The sequence below is a fragment of the Salarias fasciatus genome, chromosome 11, assembly GCF_902148845.1.
Source record: "Salarias fasciatus chromosome 11, fSalaFa1.1, whole genome shotgun sequence".
Taxonomy (NCBI): domain Eukaryota; kingdom Metazoa; phylum Chordata; class Actinopteri; order Blenniiformes; family Blenniidae; genus Salarias; species Salarias fasciatus.
The window spans coordinates 3,730,986-3,749,423 of NC_043755.1; the positions used below are offsets into that span (position 1 = coordinate 3,730,986).

The 18,438-nt window shown below is 45.5% G+C and overlaps 1 protein-coding gene across 1 annotated transcript; it reads right to left on the minus strand.

Annotated features, from left to right (window-relative positions):
* Positions 1–612: 612 nt before the first annotated feature.
* On the minus strand, positions 613–18,433 carry epb41l4b (erythrocyte membrane protein band 4.1 like 4B). Its single transcript, XM_030102237.1, has 23 exons — positions 17,567–18,433; positions 13,922–14,026; positions 13,788–13,830; positions 13,116–13,194; positions 12,818–12,862; positions 11,933–11,985; positions 11,539–11,659; positions 10,680–10,767; positions 10,508–10,596; positions 8,944–9,013; positions 8,681–8,850; positions 7,545–7,654; positions 6,851–6,884; positions 6,683–6,704; positions 6,423–6,526; positions 4,151–4,293; positions 3,388–3,509; positions 3,178–3,291; positions 3,033–3,088; positions 2,792–2,944; positions 2,453–2,573; positions 2,134–2,267; positions 613–895 (listed from the first exon to the last, which is right to left on the minus strand). Exons 1-23 carry the CDS (start codon positions 17,873–17,875, stop codon positions 832–834), a joined length of 2,349 nt encoding a protein of 782 aa, XP_029958097.1. The 5' UTR covers positions 17,876–18,433; the 3' UTR covers positions 613–831.
* Between the last annotated feature and the right edge of the window lie 5 nt (positions 18,434–18,438).

The following is an 18,438-nucleotide window of genomic DNA, read 5'->3' on the forward strand; positions in this document are numbered from 1 at the left end:
AAAAGAAGAGGTGAAATCAGGGTGTGAAGCAACTCGCTGACGCTTAGTAACACCTTATCTTCAAGAACGTAACTTCAGAGAACAGGTTTGCATGAGAATGTGACAAATAAATCGTACAGTAATGCATGATGTGCTTCTCAAAGACAACCTGTAACACAGAATCAGTGCTGCTTTGACTGCATTTGTCTCCTTCTAGTGGGCAGGCTGAGACTGCAGCTGCTCGAGTTTATAGGAAATCTTCAAGTCCTCAGAGTTCCCACATCATAAATGCAGTCCAGAATTCAGCATTTATAACACCTTCCCCCATCGACATCAACATAATTACAAGAACTATTTACATTTTCGACAAGCTGGAGTGATATGAGAGTGAGGTGGATCTCGCTTTGACAGTTTTTTTGTTTTTTTTGTGTGTGTGGAGATCAATGCTCGAACAGTCGCTGTCTGAAACACAGTTTAGGCATCAACACGGAAACAGTGAGGAAGATAAATTAGAAAGAAAGCCTCAAAGTGAAACAATTAGATAAACACATTTATCATGCAGGCAGCACCGGTCACTTCCGTAGCTTGTCGGTGATGCATGTGAGAGTTTCCACAGGTTTCTGTCTCTCTTTTTTATACAGTTTTAGTTCCACGAGTATAAAGAGTTGTCCTTCTAAAATAATATTTAACCAAATATAACAATTGCCTGTATGCAAATATATATGTTTTTACTGCTAAATGTGCAATGTAAATATACAAATGTTGGTTGGCGCCAATGCCGTTGAGGCTCCTCTCGAAGGTTTTGCCCACTTTGCATCATCTGACCCTCGTGTCACAGGGGTCAAGGGTCACTCAGAGCTCAGTCATCAGCAGGGTTCTGAGGATCTTCTCTCTGTCCAGCCTGACTTCTTCTCCGCTTCAAAAAAAAAAAAAAAACACAGGAAAACACAATTTTTGAGACACTTTGCATCAATAATTGAATAAATTCTCAATTCTCTTCAAATTGAGAAGATATAAGAATGACGGCTTCATCGAGTGAAAATAGATTTTTTTAATCATTCAGTCTGTAAAGAGGATGCACATGACTTCTCCTTTTTTCAGTCAACAATCTTAAATTGGACATTGTTCTCTTTAAAATCTGGTTCCTCTTTTAGCAGAGTTACTTATCAAATAATATAACTTTATTTTTTCACAAAAACATATTTAATTCACGAAGCCAATATTTGCACTTATGTTTTCAGCAGGACATAAAATGTGTCTCTTTATTGGGCTATGTCAGCTATGTGAGCTATGTCAGTTCCAGGAAGAGATCTTAGTTTGTTATTTGCTACTTTTTCTTAAAAGGTTCCTTTCTATTTCTATGTTCTACTGTCTTGTTGTTTATTGCACTGCAGTGTGTTCATTTAGCACCACAAATTCAGTCTGAATTGTTGGATCATTCTTTAGTGTAATACTTTGATATAATAAAACCAGATACAATCTCTGTTCCTCATTTTGACTTTCAAGACAGAGGCTCATGCATGCAAAGAGGGATTCCGTATGAATGTAACAAGCACAGGCAGTTTTCATGAAATCCTCGGAAATCCAAGTATCTCAAAACTTTGATTCAGTCCGCTGCACATCTATCTTCCAGCAGTGGAAAGTAATAAGTATTGTACTTAAGGGCAACTGTGGGGTTTTGAAGACTGTATTTTTTTTTCTATTTCATTACTTCGCTGAGCTCTGCTGCTTTGTACTTTCCATTCCATTCATGTTACGCTCTAAGGTTGTGAAGAAAATACAAAAAAACATGGAGATTAAAAGCATTTGGTTTGAGCATATCTAGAGACTCATGATGTACACAATGTTGCCTGCAGTTAGGAGTCGCAGTCAGATGCTCATGAGCAGTCAATAGGTCCAACAAACAGTAATCTTATCCTCTATTACCTCCCAAAACATGTATTTCCTTTAAAAACTACCTGGAAGTTTATAGAGAAAAGTCCACAATGTGAGGAAAGGTTTTAAGAAATAGCTTTGAAATGTATTTCTCGCCCCTTTACAATTATTACTTAGTGAAGGATGTTTCAAGTGAAGAGTTCTTGTTTTTATTTTTTGGTCTGGTTTACTTTCTTGCTTTCCACCACTGTACACCAGAGCGGAGCGGAGGTGTGTTACCTGTCGTTATGGGCAGCAAGGTAAGGGACCAGGTGAGGGATGGAGCTACTGTAGTAAGAAGGGGAGAGGTGAGGGGAAGGCGAAGGAGAGTGACAGCACGGACTACCCAGCTCCAGTGCTGGCATATTATCCACCTGGAATACAATTCAGTATGTATACACACACACACACACACAGACACACACACAAACACACACACGTTCCTCTGTTTACTTGCAGATAATGCAAAAGAGGGTGAATTCATTCCCCCAGTCAGAGTGAAGTGCACTGTCATGCATCGGTAAGGGGTTTAATGTGTGTGTGTGAGGGTCGGTGTTACCTGTGGGTAGATGGACGGCTGGATCTGTTTGTCCAACGAGCTGCTGGATCCCGACTTCGCACTGCTCTGAGAGGCGATGGCTGCAAGTGCTTCTGGGAGATTATCTTCATCTTCGTGGTTACTGATGGGCAACAAATTGAGAAACTGAATAGCTGTTGTGACCCCGCAGATTGTACTTGAACAAAATGTCAGTGCTGAAGAGGAGAGATAGCGGGACTGCTGCTTCCAAGCACTCCGTGGAGTATTCATCTCTGGATGGCAATTTCCCACAAGTCCAAGCACAGATACTCCCCTAAAACAGCAAATGAAACGGGAAGGGGGGGGGGGGGATGTACTCACAAGCTGAACTGCCGGACCAGCCGTTTCCTGCGGTTGCCGCTCGGATTGGCTGCGGGCTGCAGCCTCTCCGGCGTGGGCTCGCAGTCCTGCCGGTGGGGCGTCTTCTCTGCCGTCAGGCTGGATGCAGCTGAATCTTGAGATGAGCTCTGATACCTGAAAAGCAGATTCATCACACCGGGGGAATAAGCTCTGATGTGCTAAAAGAGAGGTAAAGCGTGTGAAGAGAAGATGAGGAACTGGCCTGTCATTGAGGGTCTCGCTCGATGTTTTCCCTCTGGGGGTTGTCGGCGCCTCCTTCTTTATCAAAGGTGCCAAAAAGGATGCGGATGTTGATGTTAGTTATTGAGAAACAGACAAAGCAGAGGTGGGCCACATCTGGTACTCACCCTGAAAGCTGCCTCCATCTGAGCCTTGAGGATGTTGCATTTGAGGTGATCGGGAAGCATCGCTGGGGAGGCCGGCGGGTGCAGAGACTTCTCAGAGAGCTGCTTCTCATCTCCCTGCCGAGGAGAGAGGCGAGCAGGAGAAGGTCAAACCCCACTCAGTGCGGGAGGCCGGCAGGGGAAAACAAGCAGCACGTGGGAAACAAGCCTGACCTTGTTGTCAATGTTGACGTGCAGCGAAGGCCACGGAGGAGAATCGCTTTCCGACTCCAGAGCCTTGAGCAGAGACCGGGAGATGTCCATCTCCTCTGCGGGGCAGGGAGGAGCTCGACGCTCTGATTCACACAGAGGAAAATTACTCAGGAAGCACAAAACTACAGGCCACAGTTCAAACTGTACTACGGCTGTTTCAGAGACAATACAGGAGGTTTAAACACATGACAGGAAAAATAGTTTGGTTTGACAGAATGCACTAAAAGAGACATCTCTGTGTAGATCCAATCAAAACAAAAAGATTACAGCGATTTCGTTCCTTTTTTTCCCCAGAAGTAAAATAGCAGCAATACTGAAGTATGTAATCAGCTCAGACTATAGAATCTCTTGAAGTGTGTATTCATGTTTATCTTCTTTGTCAGAAACGATTCAAGGTTATCAAGCAAAGGAGAGCACGGGAGATTTAAGTCCTTTTCCTTATTAAAATGCATAAATGCAGCCTATTTAGTTTAGATGTAGATTTTCAACATTGAGTACAATGCAATTATATTGCACAGATACACCAGAAAGGATTTGAACGAATCACAAAAATTAAAACCCTGAAACTTCCTTACTTTTTGTATGTGTTGAACATGAACTCTATCTTTTGTTCATTATGTAGAATTTTCTTTTTTGAGGCCATAATTTTCAAAAATTTACATATTAAATTGTTTAAAACACTCACTACTGAACTCAGATTTGTCCTCAGGCTGAGAATACTCACTGTTCTTGGTGTGTGTGTGGCAGAGTGTGTCCTGGCTGTGTGTGTGGCGGCGGTGGCGGTGGTGGTGGACCTTCCCAGGGTACGAATTTTCATTCTCTTCAACACTGAACTGATGGTCTGAAGCGGCTCCGCTCAGTGGAAAACTAAAGATAACACATGGAATCATAACAAGCGACCCCCCAAAAAAAGTAAAACACCACTGAAATATTATCAAGAGTAAAGTGAACAAACGTCACAAATATGTAGATAAAAATCTTTTAACAGACATGCCTGGAAAAAAAAAAGCGGAATAAGATGATATTGCATTAAAAAGCAATAAAAGCGAGGTTTCAAACTCTTTATTTAAAATCAATAAGGCAACATCCCACAAGGCATAATGTGATCCGAGTAAACAAGGCAACGCTCTACGAAAGCAACACATCGTCTGTAAACAGGCTGATTCAGCAAATCCGGAACCGGATGTGACATTTCCCCAACGGTTTACAAGACGTTCAAAGCAGAAAAAAATGCACATGCAGGTCTCTAAAACATTTCGATTTCTCAAAATACACACGAAGCAGCTTCATCTCTAGACGTACGCTCCGTGCAGGACCGGACTTTCACCTCAATCAACACACATCGCTTCATTTCACTGCGACTACAGTCATTCTTAATAAGTTATCTGTTACAAAGCTTCCAAATAGCGGAGAGATTTTAGTCTTCAAGGCAGATTTGAGACTTTTGCGGTCAATATATAAAGGCATTAAAAACACAGACCACGTAAAATATCCACAAGCAAAACGAAGCAACCTGATCATCTTCCAACCGAGTCTTTCACTTCAAATTTGAGTTAATTAAAGCCATGCCACGTACCCTTTGGCTGATCCTAAGCCAGATGAGCTCCAAGCTCTCAGCAACCCTGAGCTGACAATATGGTGAATGGATGAATAATATGCAAAATCCAAGTAAAGGATGGAGACACTGACTTTATCCCACAATCCAAACACATCCTGCGAGTGGGTGCCTGTGTTTCAACCCATCCTGAACTTGGATAAAGTGTATATAGGATATATATAAGATGAAGGACACTGCGTTGGATGAAAGTGTGACCTGTAATGTCGGAACACAAATTCATGACAGAAATTTCATTACATCTTATAAATTGTGCTGTTTAATCTGTGGGATTATCATGCTCCGGCCTTTCCAGCAGTTCCCATAAGGAACATAATGAGGCTTGATCTTATTATGCTGGGGTTTGTCCTATATTTGCTTATGTTGATGCAAAAACACCACCATTCAAAAGCCATGCAGAACTACCTACTAGCTGTTCCTCTGTTCACATTCAGAAATATTCCACCAACTCTCTCTGGGCTCCTGTGATTCTACTGCTTACAGTTTAATAATACAACTATTCTCAATCAGGTCCTTGATGTGTGAAAAGTGCAATTTTACAATCATTCCCCTTCAGGTTTCTGCATTTCTGCCTATGGACATTTCAGAATAGTGAAGTTTATGTGACAGTATGACCCAATGAAAGAGTGAACTGCATTAATAAGGGGAACTGAGAGTCACCTTGAATTCTTCAGGTCAAACTGCAACATCTGACTTCCTGTTGTTTTTTCAGGACATCAACACTCATCTGTCCCTTTCCCCGAACACAGTGCGCTCGCCCCCGTCCGCTCGCCGCGCTGCCTCGCTCAGTGCTTAAAATCCTCTGGTCTGCATGATAAGGTCCTTTGCACTTTGGGGGATATTTTAAGAAGGCGTTGCACGTGCCAGCCGGCGGCGGCGGCTGCGGGGGCGTGATGGATGGATGGAGGGAAATGTAACCGATGAGGGCGACGGAGACGAGTTCATCGCCACAGCTCTTTCTTTGGGGCGGCAGTCTGTGTCAGTCTCACAGTCTGATCGTTAGGGAGCAGACTCTGAGGTCAAGCGGAGGTCAGAGCTCGGTCATGACCTTATCCCTGTAAGCCAAACTGACGGATCCGGGGGAGATGCTGCTGGTGCGCTTCGGGACGGGAGGAAGACTGGACACAGGACTCTCAGCCTCAAAGGAAGGCCTGAACATGAAGATGGAGGTCACACACACACACACACACACACACACACACACACACACACACAGATAGACGAGGACAGAACACAAAAACAGACAGATGAGGTGCATCAGTGACATGAGATGAGATGAAAGGCGAATGTGGAGAATCTCACACAAGCGCCGGAGGCGGCGGAGTCACTGACTGAACCTTCCAGACAGATGGTTTCAGGATCATCGCTGTCTGAGGCTCACCTGTGCGGCGCCGTGTGTCTGGAGGGCTGCAGGTAAACCGGGGGCGTGAGCGCGGCGTGCGGCGGGTGCCACGGCTCGTGACCGAGAGGAATGTTGTGTTGGAACTGAAGGGAAGGAGGGGGAGAGAGAGGGAGAGAGAGAGAGAGAGAGAGAGAGAGAGATGCTGAAATGCAGCGTTGCCACGAGGACAGGGGCGAACCGGTGGCTGCAGAGCGTGTGTGAGTGTGTGAGTGTGTGTGAGGTTATCCGAGGTCGCTCACCAGGTGCAGGCTGGGATCAGGGCTGGCATGAAAAGAAGGACAATAACTAATTTTAACAAACACAAACACAATATTTTAGTATTTGGATTCCAGGTAGTTGCCTGGATTAAGGTCAACGTTACTGCAACTGAAGAAATATTCTGATAAATATGTGAATGTCTCGTTTACCTGATATGTGGAGGCTTGGCTGGAGAAATAGCAGCTGATGGAGAGAGGTGCAAAATCAATTAGCAAAGGAGGACATGGAAGAAAAGCGGGACTGCATTTTTGTCATTTTATTTTTAATTTATTTGCATTTTTTCTACAGAAGCCACCGTGTCTAAGATTGTACTGTGGCTCACCTATTAATACTGAGATCTCTGCTGATTTATATTTCAGGGCTGAATGATAGATTCACATATGGAGCAGGGAAAGTGTCTGGATGTTCTGGGGTAAATGCAGCTTGCAGCCTTCGCTGGATCATTTATGTACGGTGGAGTCAAGTCAGGCAGAGGTGCTGAAGCTCACAGAAGGAGGGAATCATGGAGGAGTAGCGACTGCAGCAGGCGCTTTAGACGAGGCGAAAAGGTGACGTGAAAGTCTAACAATGAGGAATTTTCAGTATTTTTCTTATAAAAGAACCGGAGTTGTCAAATTACTACCTAATGCTCGACATTCATGAAGAACAGCCGACGGGGGGGGGGCCGAAGGCTTCACAAGCTCTTACTCATTTTTTTCTTTCAAGAAAAAAATAATTTTATCCTGCAGATTTAAGACATGCTAAACATACTAAAACTGTGTATATTTAAGAAAGTGAGTGGTGGCCTGCACAAGAAGAAAGCCGGATCTGTTGGTGAACAGCGTTTGTGCTGGTGAGACTCACCTTTCCCCAGTGACTGGGTTCTGGAGGGGTAGCGCTTGCTGGGCCTCCTCTCGAACGTGCTGGCTCTCCTCAGCCTGCCTCCGTGAGTCGCCTGATACTCCGTTTTACCGCTGAGGAGAACACACAGAGGGAAAACCGTCTCAGCAGCTAGTGGATCATGACTTATCGTTAAACGCAGGTTCCACAGATCCCGCCTATATCAGCCCTTTCAATCAGCTGTGCACACCTCTGTGCTCATGACGTCTGTCTGGCAGCTGCACTCCGACAGAGGCCCGAGTCGCAGCTCCGATCCTCGGCACTGAACGACCGAGTCCTTCGAAAGCTCCAGCAATGGGCTGAACAAGTGTGTAAAAACTCCCTTCATGCTCAAATGCAAGTTTGCTGCGCTCAAGCTGCAGAGAGTTTCAAGTTAGCAGTTTATTACATTATTTCAAACTGAAAATGTAAGTTTTGAAACCCTGTGTTTTTTCTTACACCAATATCTTGTTAACTGCATATTTAATTTGTTTCAACAGATTTTTGTTTATTCTAAAATATTTGGTATTATATGGATATTGGTACCAATTCTAAAGATATAAGTACAAAGCTAATCAAAATGTTATCATTATATAAAGGTACTAATTCCTTTGTTGTTACAAAAGTGTTTCTGTCTTTTGGATGCCTTCAGGTTTTATTGAGTTTTTATGTCGGTCATCATAAACCGTGAACAATAAGGAGTTGTATCTCTGGAGGGTTTTTCCACTCCTTAAACATTGTGTAAGCATTCTTGGTTTTTTTTTATTTTCACCACCACCACCTGCCGTAACCTCAGTCTTTCTCTCCTCACTTCAGTGTTTTCATACCGCTTTGGTTCTGCTGCTCTAATAACAGTAAGTGCCCCTCAAGAATTTGCCTCAACCACCTCTGATAATAGTCACGAAAAAAAAAAAAAAGAAAAACAATATGAAGGCAATATCTCAGTCGCCATAGGAACAGATTCATGTCACCATAGATACACAGTAACCATAGATACAAAGGCTCCTTTTAATGTGACACTATTCCCCATGTGCTGATAACTTGCGTTTGCCACGATGACCCGCGTGAGATAATTTGCTTGATGTGTTTAGTTCGGCTAGAGAGGCCCGTCGGCGCTCTACCTGAATCTGAAGCGGGACCCGAGCCGCGTGAAGTCGCTGCGGCTCGCCTTGCCCGTGGTCGGCTGGCGGAGCCGGAAAAAGGCGTGGCTCTCCACGGCGCACTTCCACAGGTGCTTGCAGCTTTTGGAGCTGGCCAGCTCAAACACGAAGGTGTGCTCCTGCTCCCGACCCTGCAGAGCCGCCACCCCCGCCCCCCCCGACACACGGCGTCAGTCGATTTCGTGCCGTTTGTTTATTCAAGGACACACATGAAGGACACAGACCTGATCGTCGTCCTCCACCACCACCAGTGTGAGTCGACTCTTCTTGAAGTCCAGTCTGGTAATCTTTGGCCTGATTAACACAGTTAACAAAAGACACAAACAAATTTAAAGACTCTGAAATAATCCCTCAAATAGTTTCACAAACAATTAATTAACATATTACTAAAATGGGATCAAAAGTAGTGACTTTTCAATCAAGGAAAGTGATGTTTGGACACGGTTGCAGTCACACAGCCGCCATTACTCTCACTACACTCTATGCTACATTCAAATCTCAGTTTCCAAATTCATTTGAATAAAGTCTGGGCTCGGCTCCCTGCGACTCCACTTCACAACCCCGGATGCTGCGATGAAGCCTCGACTCCACTAAGTAAACATTTCAAACATGGAATATCATAAAGTTTGTGCTGAGTGGGTTTTGAAGCACTTGACACTTGATAGTCCGAAGAAGAGGAGGAAGAGGAGGGGAAGTGTCAGGAGCTCCTGTGGGCATTTCAACTTGAGTGACAGTACTTTTTTTTTTTTTTTTTTTTTTTTTTTAATAAAGTACTCACTGGAGATGAAATCACTTTAGACTGACACGGAAAGTGTCGACAATTTCGGGGCAGACAAGGTTTTTATTCCTTCTCACTGAAGTCATGGATGAACGTCACACGACCAACAGTAAAGTCACTACACCGACTGGCTGAAGGATACAGTCATGAAGAAACCATTGCATAAAGATGATTTTTTTTTAAGGTTTTTGCTGAAAATTCTGATGCTAAAATGTGGCGGTGATTCCAGTGTCAATAGTGATTGGATACTTTCATATTTCTACCTGTTCAGGCTGATCAAGAACAGCTGACAGACTGAGATTCAGAGAAAGGGATGAAGAAATCAGGTGTGAAATCAGCAGGGATTTTTAAGACCAGCTTTAATGATGAAAATACTGTTAAATATATCAAATAGAAAGTTTTTTTTTCTAAAGAAAAATTCAGTCTAGAAGATACATAACCTTCAGTCTGCTCTGTTCATTCTGTTCAGAGAAAGCGCGACTGTTTGATCTGGACTTTTTTTTGATGGTTTGAGAAGATTAAGCAGAAATAGCAATAATCTACACTTTCAGAAATCTTAAAATGTATCCTGAGACAGCTTTTAGTGCAGTGGTAATCATCTCCCACTGTCTAAAAACATGGATTTTTAGATTAATTGGTGATTAAACCAGTGTGAATGCAATTATATGTGACTGTCCAGCACCTTGTAAACCAATGTTTACAAAACACAATAGAGTACAGATGGAAAATATCTAAATTTGGTCATTCTGGTTCAAAACTAAAGTAATCCAATCGACACTTTGACCATAAAATGTTGACCAATAATGTGCCTAATCACTAGTTTTTAATTAAGGATAGTCTTTGTTTAAACTATAATTAATAGAAAAAGTTAAGGTTGTGTACCTGGAAAAGTCTGAAACCAATAAAACAACTGTGTTGTGCTTCTGTTACATACGAATAAGGAAATGCATAAAAGAAGACAACAGCTGGAGTATTATGTGTCGAATGAAAAATGCAATTTATATACTTACCAAAAGAAAAGCCCAATTTTATTGGAGCCCTCAAAAACCAGGATGCCAGTGGGAGTGAGCCCGAGCGCATACTCTCCTCCATCCCGACCCTGGAAGACACGACGTGCACACGTTCAGCCGTTCACGGCGTAGTGACACAAAACAGCTGATGTTTATAGAAAGAGTCACACACCTTGACAAAGTGCATATCTACGCCGTAGAGTTCCAGCCACTTGCATTTGTTGAGGAAAGAAATCTCCGCTTGCGACGGGCTCTTTCCCCTGAGCGCAAACAACGAGACCACGGTGGGTAATCATATCAAAAAATTTCACTCCCTCCGACACCTCGGCGCTCACGCTCCGCTTGGCGGCTCGCTCGAAAAAATAAAGGAAGCCATCAACAATAACACCTGCTGCATGACCTCTGCTGGTAATTGGTGTTAGCTCTGAGGGAAACACTCGGTGAGAAACCGTCTGGCTGCGTCCCTGACTCAGTTTAGTGCTGTTCAGTGTGAGAATGACTGCGATCTCAGTCTGTCCTCGTGTGTGTGTGTGTGTGTGTGTGTGTGTGTGGCTCCGTCGGTCCAGTCAAGCACAGCATATGTGTGTGTGTAATCTAATCCGAGACGGGAGCAATCAGCGCTCGGCTGGGTTAAATACTGCCTGGAATCAATCAAGACCCTCCAGGGATTAATCCCATAATCCTTCACGCAGACCAGCGAGAGTACGGGGCTGAGGCGCAGGACAAGAGGGCAGAGTCGCAGTGAAATCAGACGCCCTTGTCACTGAGAGAACGCGGCAGAATGACTTCCTTCTCCGAGCCGCGCTCAGCTTTTTGCCCCACTTGTTTCAGATCGCTGAGGTCAAATTGCCGACCACTGGATGCCCTCCAGTGAGGCTGGTGTGACACAGCGGATGTATTGTGGTAACCGCTGCAGACGCCTGAGGGGAAGTTCTCATGTGTCCTCGGCTTTAGTGCACAGAGAGAATAATGTGTGGGTCTCAAAGAAAAAAAAAAAAATAACAAGGACTTTAACTTTTAAATCTCCTCACCTGAGATCCAGCCACCTGCTGAAGATGTCCGCCTCCATGGCCTCGCTCTGTTTGGGAGTGAAGCGGAACTCGGACACCAGCTCAGGAGAGTGCTCCAAGGGGTCGCAGTCTCCCAGCTCACCTTCAAATTAACATTTAAGCACAGATGCTCAGTATAAAACCCGAGACATCCGGACACACACGGGGGCAGGAGCTGCAAATATCTGCTGCATACAAAATACAGTCTGCCACACACACACACACACACACACACGTGCAAGATGCCATATGTGCACGTAATTATTGCCCTCACTTACTGTCATTCATTTAAGTGATCGCTGCGGTTCTCCTGAATAATGCAAGATACTTTTTTTCCCCCCCAATAAACACAGCTGAGAGTTAAAAGTGAACTTACTTTGTAAACAATACGACGCCAGCTCCACCGACACGTCGTACGGACACTTCAACCTGACGGCAGAGAAACAGGCAGAGATGAGGAGCTATTTTCAGAGTGACCATCACGATTCTGCCCTCCCCTGATGTGTACATCTTAACATGTGTTGCAGAAACCTAAAAGTGGCCAAATGTCCTACACTTTGCGTGTGTGTGTGTGTGTGTGTGTGTGTGTCAAGGAGGAGAGGAGCAACCCTTTTTCTAAAATAAGCAGCCCTTCGCTGTTCTTGATCTTGAGCTTTATAATAGAGCTGGGCTCTGGGGATGCGTGGCCCAGATAGAGGCAGGAGGAGGGAGAGAGGGAACACACTGTCTGGAGTGTGTGTTTGTGCAGGGCTCGATTGTGTTTGTGAGGAAGGAAAGAGGCGAGACTCCGTACAGAAGTCTATAAAAGTCCAGTGTTGTGCGACCTGTCTGTGCGCCGCTACAGGTGAGCGTTTCTTTCAGGTCTAATTCTACTGATTAGATCTGGACTTCCTCAGATACAAGGAGAGAGCAACTGCAAACTTCATTTTGTTTTAACTTGTAGCTTGTTTCCAGTCCTCGGGAAAAGCTGATAAGACACCAGAGTCAATGTTCTCGGCAACACTTAAACATCCATTTAGAAATGTCCCAAAAGACTGAATTACTACAACAAAATAGTGCTTCAAATCAGACATGGTCAACCGGCAGCCTGCGGCCGGACACATCCTCAATCAGCTTCACCGGGACGAGAAAAGATATTTAACCACTTTAGAACCAGATTCAAACAGTAATTACTCCTAAAATTTAGAAAATCTACAAGTGTTTTTAGTACGGTCATATCAAATGTGTGTGTTTGTGTGTATTAATGATGGAAAAAACTTACTTGCCAGACAGTATATCCTGTCTGAGCTGCAACACAAACAGATACCTGTTGGAATAACAGACAACAGAGCAAAGTGACTGACACGCTGGCTGAACCAGACCATAAATCAGTTGATGTATCACAGACGTCTTCCTCATCGCCGACACGTAATTTGTTTTAACAAGTCTCCGTCCGTTTGGCCTTGATTGCGATCTGCCCACAGCAGCAGAGTAATTAGCCCCAACGCCCCCTTTGGACCTCTTCAGCTGGGCTCCAGAGGGAACAGAGTGTGGGATGGATGGGTGTGTCTGATTTTTACCTTGTAAATTCCTCGCGCAGGTTATTTGGCTCAGAGGAGTAAAATTTCACTCTGAAGAACAGTCTGTAAGGAGGACCATCTAAAAGGAGCAAAGATCGAAGGAGAACTGTGAGCTGATGGAGAACTAACCAGCCACAAAGACGAGAAGAGAATAAAGTACCGACCTCCAGAAGCAGTAATTTATTGAGAATTAATTCAATCAAAGCAAAACTTCTCATGATTTATTTCATCCATTTAATCTCATCTTTTTTCCTGACAGTTTTTTTCCCCCACGTGGTCCATCGATCACTGTCACCGGGCCACAAAACTTCATTCCCTCACAGTTCTCTTTAACCTACTTTCAGATTTCCTTCCTGTTTTGTTCCAGCATCAATCAGTTTCTTTCAGGTCGCACAACAGGCAGGCAGGCAGGCAGATCAGCCGACAAGCGCAACATCCATCTCCCTCCCCTCCGACTGCACCATTTATCCCCCTGTTACCAGCCAAAGAGCAAACAGCAGCGCAGCTCCTAAAGCGCACGCTAATCACCGTGTCAACATTTGATAATATTCCACCTGCTCCCCGCTTACCTGCTACCACAGGCGCACGCGGCGCCCTGCACATCCACCTGCACAGTGCACGCACACACACACTTAACTGAATTAGAAAAACAGACTAAAGGCGTAAACGTACCTCTGATCTGTTTCTTTATAAGTTTGGTCATATCCAGCCAGTGCTGAAAAGAAATAAGTAAAAGAGTCGTGAGCACACAGGCGGGGATGAGTCGGAGCAGGATTTGGTTCGCTAAGATGAAAGAAGGAACTTACTGAGACTTGATCTGTGTCCATGAACTGCAGGCCAAAGTAGTCCGTCTCCACCAGATCTATGTGATACATGATCTGGTCAAAAAGCTCCTGGCCTTTGGACTTGCTCTACAGTCGAGGGGAAAAAAGAAAATTATGATTTTTTTTTTCTTTTTCGCCTGAGTTTTGAATGAAGGTTTCATTTTTCATTTCTGCTTTTTGCGGTAAGCGGATCTTCTGTGATGGAAAAAAGTGAGTTGTTAAAACCGAGTGAGGAGCTTTGCCGTGCAGGTTGTGATTTAGACGTGACAGCGCATTAGAAATGGAGCTGGAGTCCAGCGTCAGGAGCAGCATGACTGGGAACAGAAGCCAAAGTGATTGTCAGTGAGCACACACTGACTCGAAATGAGAAAGATCAGTCTGCAAGGGAAAGGCCTTCATTCAGAGTGAACACACACACACGCACACGTTAAACTGAAGCAGAAGTTAAAATCCTCAATTTAAATAAGTAACAATTATAGAACCAATAGCTGCTGGTTCAAATACCGGCCGGGGCCTCTCTGTGTGGAATTTGCATGTTCTTCCTGTGTGTGTTTGTGTGAGGGTTTCCTCCAGGTTCCTCCCATACTCAAAAATCATGCATGCAAGTTTAATTGCTGACCCTAAAGTGCCTTTGAGTAGTGTGTTTGCCCCGTGGCTGACCTGTCTATGGCTGGATGCTATTTTGCATCTTGCGTTTCACTTGATGTTCGCTGTTAATTGATCCTCTGGACTCATTCTGGACGAAGCAGCTGCTGAAAATGAACTGATTCGTGTTCTTGTCATTAAAAAAAACTGAAGTAAGTTTTAAAATGTTTTTGAATAAAAAGCTTTTTTTTTTCTAAATTTGATAGTAGTGTTGCTGCTCTGAATCAGCTCCTTCCTGATTCATCCCTCCGCCATGTGACGACAACCTCTTCCGGTCAAAGACGTCATGTTAAATCAATGTTTTTTTCTTTCTTTGTCACGCCTCTTTTTTTGGGGCTAAAAGCACAGAATTGCAGTAAAAAAAAAAAGATCATTTTCAAAAAATAAAATTACAATTATAATGAAATTTTAAGTTTGTAAAATTTGAAGTTTCCTATTCTTTTATTAAAGTGTAAAACTCTCAGCAAGCTCACACATCAGGCTGGCTCAGGTCACTCAGGGTGATTTTCCAAGTTAATCTGCTATATAGGTTTAATCTTTTTAACCTTTGAGGACCCGACAGCGGAGCAGAGTTTGTGATCTGCAGTTCATGGTTACATAAAGTTTTTAATTTCACTGATGAGTTTACTGTCTGATGTTCACTTGTTAGTTTGTCGGTCTTTTTCCTCTTACATCCAAATGGTTGCCAGCTGAACGTGGATCTGCTGGAGGCGAAAAGGGAGTTTTTGCTGTGCCATGACAAGGCGACGCTGTGACTGAGGTTATGAAAATAAAACAGAAAATAATTGGATGTTTCTGAAAATGTGAAAATACACACATTTTAATTCCTTTTGATGATTTAATTCTTTGGCTCCAGTAGTTAAAAGCGTCCCAAACCTGTTAAAAGCTTAGATAAAGTACCGAAACAAAGCACTCATACCGTTTTTTTTTTTTTACTGTCCTTCCATGCAAACAACCATGGCCACAGGTCATCTTTACACAAACTACTGCAGCGTTTTTGTCCTCGACTTTTATCTCGCCGGTTTACGAGAGGCTGCACCTCACCGTCCCATATACCAAGGCCTGAACCAAGACTGACCCACATAAAGCGCTGTGGGTGTGTGGAGAGATGACAGCCTTGTACTTTGGACCATGATAACCTGTCTGAACTTCCTGTGCTGTTGCATGTGTGAGGAAATCAGAGGTATTAAAGGATTGGGGACATAAAAAAAAAAAAAAAGGAAAAAATAAATCACTCTTGATCATTCTGCAGCTTGTACTTCAGGGAGGCTGATTGAAATCATAGCCTCTATCGCATGAACGATAAACACGGGGGAAAATACTCCTGACAAAGTCAAAGGCAGTGAATATTTTTTCCTCCCCCTCTTCTTTCACTTCGTGTTTTGTCTGCATTCAGCCTGGAGTGACAGACTAAAAGCTTTAATAGGCGTTTTCTTTCTTTTCTTTTCTTTTTTTTTTCAGTGCACCTGTATCAATGCCTGTGGGAAAACAAGAGCACATGAACAAACTTGTTCTAACACACCTGTGACTAAGCCGCCAGCTTTGACAAGCCATGTGTCATTTTGAACAGTAATGCCTCAGCAGAGGCCGAGGCTTCGTGTCACTGCTGTAAATCTCTCCGTAGGACGGCAGAGCCACTCTCTCCTCTGTAACCCGACGGCCCGCGAGCGAGCGAGCGGCCGGCCGGCTGTATCTGAGGTGACGCACGCGGCGCAGCAGCTTCTGTGACACACGCAACCTTTAAAATGAAAATGTCTTATGAGAAACCAGTTACGCACACATGCCCACGCACTCGCCGATCGTCCCACCTACCCCCCCCCCTCCCCTCGCACGCTCGTGGCACCCGTCTGTGTCACACGGTGCCCATAGTGGTAAATCAGATCTGGGAGTCGGGGAATAGAGGGAGAGACAAGACAGAGGCAGGAATGGATGGAGAAAAGAGAGGAGGAGAGAGGAGGAGGGGGGGGGAGGAGGCAGAGAATGAAAGAGTCAAATGATGATGAGCGAGGGAGCAGGCCACAGAGGGAGTGTAAAAAGGAGATTATGAGGGAGGGTGGCACAAAGAGGGCAGCTGGGCAGGAGCGGAGATTGCCGGAGGGAGATCGGATTCAGGCGAATGGAGAGAGGAGGGGAAGCGGGAGGAAGATGCTGTAAAAAGGAGCAAGCAGGACGGGCAGCTTCAGGTCTGCTTCAGCTCCAGTTCCCTGCAGCCAGAGCGGGGAAGTAACGTGATGAATTGGCTGATCATAACACCATCTGGAGCTGCAATGCTCACTGTACGGGAAACACACACGCACGTACGCACACACACTATATGGGCCACTACTACACTACAGGAAGGGAAACTTTGCCAGAGGGAAACTTATCCATACAAAGGCAAAGCACACTTTGTTTTCAGTTGATGGATCAATTTTTTGTCAATAATTAGGGTTTTTTTTCCCTTCCAGACATTCACCTTTAAAGCTCCAGAGCCTAAAACACTGTTGCCGAATTATGACCTTGGTTAGACTCAACTGTACAGATGTGACGGTTTTCCAAAAGAGAGATGCACTATTCATATTGTCTTCAATGCTTAATCCCATTAATATGAGAAGAATACTACACAGACTGATATTGTGTTAATGAGTGAGGCTAACTTTAAGCTCTAATGTAATCTGAATGCCTGCTGAACACTTGAAGAAGCAAAACTGAGTCAGAATTGTTCCACTTTTACACTTTCTCTCCCCACAGCTGAGTTCTCCCAAACTTTTAATTGAATAGCAGTAAGTTGTCTTAGATTTATAGGCTGACATTTAGCAGAGATAACCTCAAAAGCCTTTTTAAAATTCAGTTCATCGTCTCACATTCCTGCGGGAGACCACCGAGGGGCTTTAAAGGGACCTCACGGGGTCCCCGGACCCCACATTTGAAGCCGGCGTTACTTCTGCCAGGCTGCCCTTTTGAAACACACACACACACACACACACATACACACACACTCACGGGCAAATCCACGTTGACGTCCGAGCCGTCCAGCAGCAGCACGCGGCAGGTGATGGTGGTCCGAGCCGCCCCGGCCGCCGGGATGTGGACCGACGAGCCCCCGGTGACCACGGCGGGCGCGTGGACGACCTGCTGCTGGTGGGCCAGCAGCAAGGGGTTCCCGGTCACCCCCCCGGCTCCGGCTCCTCCTCCTCCTCCCCCTCCGCCCGTTCCCACCCCTCCTTCCTTGCCGTCCCGCTCGTCCACCTCTCGCGCCTGGAAGCGGCTCCGGGAGCGGCGGCTGAACGTCCGGCGCAGAAAGCCCATCATCTTCCCGATCCGCCGGGCGAGGAGGTCCGCGTCCGCGTCGCGTCCGTGCAAAGTGCCCCACGGCCCCGCGGCTGCAGCCGGGGTCCTGCTGCGTTCACCGCCGCCCCCTCCCGCTCCGCCTCCCGCTCCTCGTCCTCCACGGGGCGAGGAGTCACTCCGCAGGCACGGAGGAGACTTCAGGGCTGGAGGTCGGCGGCAGCGGGGGACTCCAGCCGCATACTAATCAAACGACCCACCGAGGAGGCAACCAGTTGATTTCCGACCATCCAGGACTCTGTCACGGAAACACAAGCAGCCTTCCTCCTCCTCCTCCTCCTCCTCCTCTGTCCTGTCCTCTCTCGTGCACCTGCCTCCTCGCTGTTGCGCACCGACTCCAAAATCCCGGAGAAATCCCGTCCGGCGCTCCGCAGTGGGAACCCCTGAGTCACCCGGGGCCGCTGGGGGGAGACACGGTTTGGGGAGGGGGGGGGGGTAAGGTGTGAGCACCTCCGGGCCGGACCGGGCCACGCTGGCTGGTGTGTGCCTGCACGCGCCGGCGAACCGAAACTAGTCTACCTCTCAGG